Consider the following 7,910-nt stretch of genomic DNA (forward strand, 5'->3'; position numbering starts at 1 on the left):
AGTGACCTCTTAAATAAAGGCTTAACTAGCCACAAGCCAATTACATCCCTGAAAACTGCTTTCTTCAGTGAATCTTAAGTAGCAATCAAAAGAAGGTTCTTTCTCACAGAAAACAAGGAGACAAGGTAAAAGAAATGTGAAAGAAATGCTTCAAATCGTCGTCGCCACTCGAGCGGTGTGTTTTGAGATGGAGAGTGACTAATCTCCAAGCAGATCCTACGATGGCATAAGATATTTGTACTTAACTGGCCAAGGAGTGTATTTAGCCAAGAGATGTACATGTAGCCAAGCACACTCTTAGACCGGCTTCACTCCGACTGTCAGCTTTTGATACTATATGCCGATACTATCTTATGATACCGTAGGATCTGCTTGGAGATTAGGGGGTAACTAATACTAAATATTCTTTGACTGGCCCACGTACAACTGTGCTAGCGCAGGCAAACTGAAGTGTATAAAAAGATTTCCCCTAAACTGTATGTAAGTGATTTCACTAGACATTGAAAAGTGTTTCTGTATGTATGGTGATTCCAAAACACAGACCTGCACCCCCCCTCCAAATATGTTTGGAACTTTATTTCATATACAGTAGAAGCTATTTAATTGCACACCCCATTTGTCAGCGTATTTCGTGCAATTATCCGGATAGTGAAATACATGTAATGCCAAGTTATTCAGCTGGACCGCACCGGTTTGGGACTTTGGGATTTCGTGCTATTAACAGAAGTGTGCGGTTACCCGTTGTGCGATTAGCTGGCTACATCTGCACTAAGTATTCCTTCTGGAAAATTCGTGAAGTAACCAGTTTTGTAAGCCAAAAGTCAGTCTCGTCCAGTTTCCCGGCTAATCCTTACCAAACGTTGATTGTCTGCAGGGAACTTGCCCCAGCCATAAACATCCTTTTAGTTGATGATGACATTCAGGAAAAGGCGTCAACACTGAGACCTTCACCGTGTTTTGGTAGGATGTTGGAGAAGTAGTTTAAAGAAACGGCGATGACGGACAGAGCTAGGTTCCACGGTAGATAGTGCACCAAACATGTTTTTGGGCCAGAGTTGTCGACAATGTGCTGCCAGATATACGATGAAAGATCGGGACGGACTCCTGGAGTCCTTGACTGTATACGCTGGCATCCTCTATAATTGGAGCTCATCATTACAATTCTTGAATTCTTGTCATTTTTTTGTTGTTATATCTAATAGTAAATTTTGCAATCGACTTCAAAAGCTCTATCTAATTACAGGACGCTTCAAACATACATGTAGATGGACAGTGTCCCATCAGAAGCTCGGAGCGCACGCCGACGTACCCCAGGTAGTACTGTTTCTTGTCTACCAGCTCGGCAATTTTAGCCCATTATCAGAGTCAAGTGTAGTCTCCTGCGATGGCATAAGATAGTACTAAACTGGCCAAGGAGGTGTACAATTGCCCGGTAGCCAAACACACTCCTAGGCCAGCTTCACTCCTCTGGCAGCTTTTGTTACTATCTTATGCTACCGTAGGATCTGCTCGGAGATCATGGCACCAGATTTGTACTTGTCACGAGGTAAGGCAGGAGAAGGTGAAATGGCCTGAAAGCACTTGTTTCAGCCAACCATAGGAAACTGTACGCACATTGGAGAACTCGCAGTTTCCTGTGTTGAAAATTTTAAACTTTGTAAATAGCATGTCACCCACGAACATCAGTATCTCAAAATCCCCTAGATGACCCTCCTTCCCGCCTGTCTCACCTGCCCCTTCTCTACGAACATGTGTCCCGGGCGTGACACTATTTACGGCGGATTTCGGCAGCGCGACTGAGAATCACCGGGATTTAATTTCGGCTAATACTCCCTCGTGCTGTGACCCCGCTGGTCGCCAGGCCTTTGAAGAATTCCGTGCGGGTTAATCAAGTCGTGAAGGCCCTAGATTACCCGGTGAAGAGAGCACTCTGTCTCCGTTTACATGCATTTAACCTTAATCAAATGTGCAACCGTGACACATATATCTTCATGAGCTAATAAGCGCTTCTTAAAGTATCAACCTTGGGGCATCTAAGCCACTTTTGGCAAATGTATCAATTTTAAAACTGACCTCAGGCAGACTTGTACGTACTACGAATAGAGAAAGAAGATCGCTTTACTTCCGAATTGACATATTCTCCGGTAAAGTTCCCTATTGCGGGTCAAGTTTTCGAAGTTCTATGCTCATGGAAACTGTTATGAAATTTAAAAAAAAAACACATCTTTAACTGGTACAATATGATACGAGATTCAAGGTGTAGTTTGAAGTCAACATCTGTTGGCAGAATTGCGCAAAGAAAGTAAATTTGCCCCTTGTATTATGCAAATCAACTCATAATTTGCATATTTTACATATAGTTACGTTAGTACTAGTCTTCATCAAAGTTACCTACAGGTCTCAAATCATGAAAGAATGCTGACGAAAACATAACCTTCTTGATGAATGCAAAAGGTTAATAACGTTTGCGCGTTAATTGATTGTTGAAAGGACAAGCTAGATATATTCATGACAGGAATTATAAACCTAGATCATGTCTTTTTAAGTCAAGACATGTGCAAACTTGGTCAACAATCCCAATTCTGGAGATGTTTTAACCACAGTTTTACCAGTCAACCAACGTCGTAACCCTTCGTCGATTTAGTCGCCATTTAAATCACAGTCTTTAATCGTGTCGAAAGAGAGCCACTTGTATGAATGTGGGCAACAAATCTGTGGTAGCTATCTGGCGGTAAGCGCCCCACCTAGCGGATGTACTAGACGGCGATCTAATAATATAAATGGATTCTCAAGATCCTTCACTAGGTGTAAACCTCATGCTCATATCTGGACTGTAAAACAAACAATAATTCAACCAAGCAATAAAGTCTTCATTAAAATACATCACTAGTTAAGTTTTATTACATTAGGCACTAATTAAGAGTAAAACAGATGGTCAATAACTCGATTAGGAACATCTTGTATGGATGCCGTAATTAATAAAACAAATCAAAAACATGTACACAAACTTCTGGCCTACAAAAGATACAATTTTTAAGATGCTGGAGTCCATCTCCCTTAAGACTACAATTCAGACATACCCCACATAATCAGCTGAAGCAGGTTTGACAGAGTTGCCCAACCGGTACCATTACTTCTTATTCTGCCCCCGGATCCTTCCATTCAGACTTTCAGTGTACGGTGTTGCAGCAGTTGAGCTCTTTCGTGAAAAAAAAATGTGGCCATACCCTGAAACCGAGGAGGCCGATTCTTCATACTACGACAACGATTGGATATGCGGGATCTGTCGCCAGGATCTCCGGGCACCCAGGACGCTGCCCTGCCGACATATCTTCTGCGGAGCCTGTCTGGATGACCTGGCGCTCAGGAAATCCCCACTGATGTGCCCGATCTGCGAGTCACCTACGGTGCAGCCGGCTATGGAGTACATCGTTCCGCAGCCGGGGAAGGCAGTTGTCGGTCCCAGTCTTGTCCAGGCCCGCCTGAGAAGCATCACCTGCACGGTGCATCCCCAGGAGCGGCTAACATCGCAGTGTTGGCAGTGTAAGGCTACTGTATGCGCGAAGTGTCTGGATGAATCCCACAAGGGCCACGAAACTACAGCATTAGCATCGAGGGAAAGCCTGCAGGGGAAATATGCAAAACAAGTGGACTCAAAACAAAGAACCGAAGATTTCTTGAAGAATCTTGACACAGTGGAAAAATCCGTGACAGAAAACCACCTTCAGACTAAACAAAGCATTAACGATGAGTACGAGCTCTTGAGTCAGAAGCTTCTCAATCGGAGAGATGTTCTGCTCCGAGAGGTGAATGACAATCTGGAACACAACATGGCGGACATCGCCAGGGAACGGAAAATCGCGCAAAATCAGCTGGAGGAGCTTAACAAGGTCCAAGCTACCAATGGAAAGAAAGAGAAACTCAAGAGCAAAAGCAACGTAACAATCCCCGTTCTATTGCAACCTTCTACCATAAGGTTTGAAGTCGCTGATGCGGATCCAAATTCTTTTAACATTGGACGTGTGGTTATCAATGGGCGGGGGCAAGGCCAAGGGAGTGAAGATGATGATAAGGAGACTGACAAGAGTGATGACGACGAGGACGTTGGATGTCTTAGTGCTTTAACCAACAATATACCGAATTTTTTTACCTCCACATTCTCTAGTTTCCTACCGGGAATGTGAAGTTTCCAGTACGTTTGTAGGCAAACATTGCATCGATATATTATAAGTACATTTTATGCAATTACTAAGAAGCGAGAGGAAGTCGAATGTCCTAGAATAGATTAGATGCACATCTGCATATATGTATGTGTAGGATTGTTCCCATTGTTACATATATTTGATTGTTACCGTGTGACCTGTACTTAGCCCAGTCACGGGCATACATGTGCAATGAAGGTCTTCATTCATTCATTGTTCATTGCTCCCAGACTTTGATTTTGCAATAATGTTTTCCTTGTAAATAAATGGTTTGCGTTGTTAAGTCCGTTGAGTGTCAGTTTGATAACTTTATTTTCTTCGCGTACGCATAGGTTGTCAGACTAGTCTGACAGGACCATCGGAGTAATTGATTACACGTCTGCCTGATTCTCCTTAAATAACCAGAGCTGCCTACACCTTAGGGGTTTATTATCATAATAAAAAGAATACATGTATAAATCTATACCACGAGTTGAGCAAAGAGCTTTGAAATGTACACTTTGCATGCGTCTTTTCTGCACGGATTCCCGCACCTTCATTCACAATCATGTACCGGTGTCACTGGTACTGCCCAGAAAAGACGGTAGTGACTTAAATCATGTTAGTTGGTGGTCGGCAGTAAAACACTTAATAAGAGAACCAGTAAGGGTACTTAAGAGAGGCGAGTAATAGCAGTCCCTGGCTCCAGGGAATCGAACCCGGGCCCGCCAGCTTATAGAAGATGGGCGTGGCTTGATTATGTGAAATAGGGGTTGCCCCACCCACAATGGGGTTCCTTTAACACCCGAGGCGAATGTTCTATTGTTAAACCAAGTAGGTTAAAAAAAGTTAAACTTAACACCATCACCACAGGCACTACGGCAAAAGGACCAGACCGTTGGCCTGGTCAGTTGGTTCGGCCCCACTGTTACAAAATCTTGTACACGTCTCAAAGATGGGCGTGAGCATGAGCAACACCAAGGGGCTCGTGAGGCACGTGAAGGCGGGGCCTCGCGCCCTCAAGCCCGGCGGAGAGCACCCAGCTGCCGTCCGCACGAACGTCGGGATCCCTGTGGTCGCACTCCTGAACCAAGACACCATCCACCACGTCTTCAACACGGACCTGGTAGACAAGGAGCAGTACTGCCTGGGGTACGTCGGCGTGCGCTCCGAGCTTCTAAGGGGACACTGTCCATCTATGTTTGCAAACGGCCAAGAACACCGGAGGAAGAAAGCTTTTTTGATAGACGTCTTCAGAGGAAGGCAAAAGACGCTTCCACCCGTCCTCTCGAGACAGATCATGGCTCACTTCAAGGAGTGGTCCCGACTCGAGGCGCTTGCGGATTTTGAAGACAAGGTTTTCTTCCTGATGAGTGACATCCTGACGGAGACGGTGTTCGGGAGGAAACTGGACGGCCGGCTGGCTCTCCACTGGCTGCAGGGGCTGCCGAGTGTTCGGACGTGGATTCCTTTTCCTACCAAAGCAAAGCAAGACCTTGCCGCTTCGGCCCTCCCTGTCCTACTGAAATCCATCGAGGAATCACCGAACTACGAAGAGTTGATCCAACTAAGCTACCTCCATGACATTGAAGAAGAAGACGCCATAGACAATATCCTGTTCGTCATAGTCTTTAACGCTGTTGCGGCAGTATCGGCCGTTATTGTAACTTTCATCACTCGCTTACATACCATCACAGAAGCCGATAGAAACGTCCTTCTTAAAACCACGCTGCAAGCTCTTCTGAAGCATGAAAGCCTCTCGGAAGAAAGTCTTGGAGACATGAAGGCCCTGGACAGCTTTCTCCTGGAGGTTCTGCGTCTTCATCCACCAGTCTTCAACTTCTTTGGTGTGGCGAAAAAGGACTTTGCGATTCCGACGGGGGTCGACAAAAATGTTGAGGTACGCAGTAATATAAACTTTTAGTAACATTTATTCGTTATTGATTTTGACTTTACTTAAAGGTATACTAAGTATGTATGTTTCTGGCAAAGCACTAAGCAAAGCAGATACTGTATATACTTTGTTAATGATTGAATGCTAGTCATGATACGGAAATACCCACTGAATGCGACACCACAATTAGACTTCACAGCGGATGGGCCAGCGGATCCTGATTTTCAGGTTTGTGAATCGGAGAGTTCTTCAGAAGTTTTGAATGCAGGTAGTGTCAAAAGATCTCAAAACAGCCTGTGTTATCACACCTTCGATCGGTGTCTGGCATATGTCCGAACAATGGTGTTTGGTATATTTTACATATCAGCCCTCTAAACAGACTAATTGCTAGTATATGTGATTAGCACTTCAAAACAGAAAGAAGAGCTGCATCAGACTGCTTTCTGAGGTCTACTTTTTGAACATTCTTAGACGTCTGTGCGTAACCCACAAAAACGGCAATGTTAAAAGGTTGGCTGATTCTGCTGAGAAGATTGTCTCACAGAACATCTAGATATAGTTATTTAAAGATATATAAAGTTTGTAATCCTCAGGATTAGTGATGCTCCGTACGCGTTGGCACAGTTGTGAGAGGTATTGCTGTTGACTACAGGTCCGCCAGGGGGAGCAGTTGATGGGAAGTTGCTTCTGGGCGCAGCGTGACGCAAAAGTGTTTCTCAGTCCCAATGTCTTCCGATGTTACCGGTTTATGGACAGCAAGGAGCTCCTTGTGGACAGAGAACAGGACGGAGGAAAGAAAAGACACCTTATCTTTGGTCACGGAAGGTACAAGAAACAAGTTCAAACAACTCGGGGGCATTCTTATCGTTTTGGATACTGAAACAGTGCCATTGGGCAAGGACGATAGGCAGTACTTAAACACCACTGTTACAATACTATCAAAGATTTTTATATATAGTGGTTATGTTTTAACTGGGCATATAGACTGGTTTATTGAATTAATACTCCTAGCAGCGAGAAGGCTGAATTGTGAGATTCACAATTACAAGCATGTTACATACACTACAGGTATCAAAAAGTAGTTAGAACGTCTATCAAATCAATATACATGTGTCCCCAATTTAACACATGATAAAGGCATGCTCTCCCTCTCTGTGTAACTCCCTGTACAACAGTCAATATTACAAACGTCGATGTTACATGTGAATTTTTCCAGCTTGACGGAAGCCGCTGATCTAAGACAGCCACCAGTGCCCCGGACAGGACATCGCTTTCTACCTGATGAAAGCGACCCTAGCGGTTCTGCTGTGCTACTGCAGCTGGGAGCTGGAGGCCCTCCCTGTGTGGTCAGACAAGACTGCCAGACTGGGCAGACCGGACGACCTGGTCTCTCTTACATGGTTTAACTTCGACTCAGACACGGCAAGGCACGTGCTGGAATCGTACGATTTGAATTGCGAAAAATGATCGAATTATTCAACCATTGCAACTAGATGTATTAAAGATAATTCCATAGGAGTGGACAAAGTTTTTTTTTTTATCTGTAGTATTTGCATGAAAATTTATTCCTTATTTTGTCAGCTCCCTCTTTCAAAGACATTCAATATTCCTAGTCTGCCCTGAAAATATAAAGTCGTGTTTTTTTAAGGATGACATGATCAAGCATGATCAGCCACTTTAATCAATATCTTCACAACTGAACTGAATCATCACTCTGCAGCAATGTTACAGTAATGTACATGTAACTTTGATGACGTTTTGTATCATACACTTAATCTATAGCATTTTCTGGCATTGTCAAATACTTTAATTAACACATGTGTTTTAACTCATCA

General features: G+C 43.9%; 1 protein-coding gene across 1 annotated transcript; it reads left to right on the forward strand.

Annotated features, from left to right (window-relative positions):
* Window positions 1-4,607: 4,607 nt before the first annotated feature.
* Window positions 4,608-7,897, forward strand: LOC118403380 (fatty acid hydroperoxide lyase, chloroplastic-like). The gene is made up of 3 exons (XM_035802085.1): window positions 4,608-6,081; window positions 6,728-6,900; window positions 7,292-7,897. The coding sequence occupies exons 1-3, from the start codon at window positions 5,137-5,139 to the stop codon at window positions 7,479-7,481; spliced, it is 1,308 nt and encodes a 435-aa protein (XP_035657978.1). The 5' UTR covers window positions 4,608-5,136; the 3' UTR covers window positions 7,482-7,897.
* The last annotated feature ends 13 nt before the right edge of the window (window positions 7,898-7,910 follow it).

The sequence above is a fragment of the Branchiostoma floridae genome, chromosome 16, assembly GCF_000003815.2.
Source record: "Branchiostoma floridae strain S238N-H82 chromosome 16, Bfl_VNyyK, whole genome shotgun sequence".
NCBI classification, from domain to species: Eukaryota; Metazoa; Chordata; class Leptocardii; order Amphioxiformes; family Branchiostomatidae; genus Branchiostoma; species Branchiostoma floridae.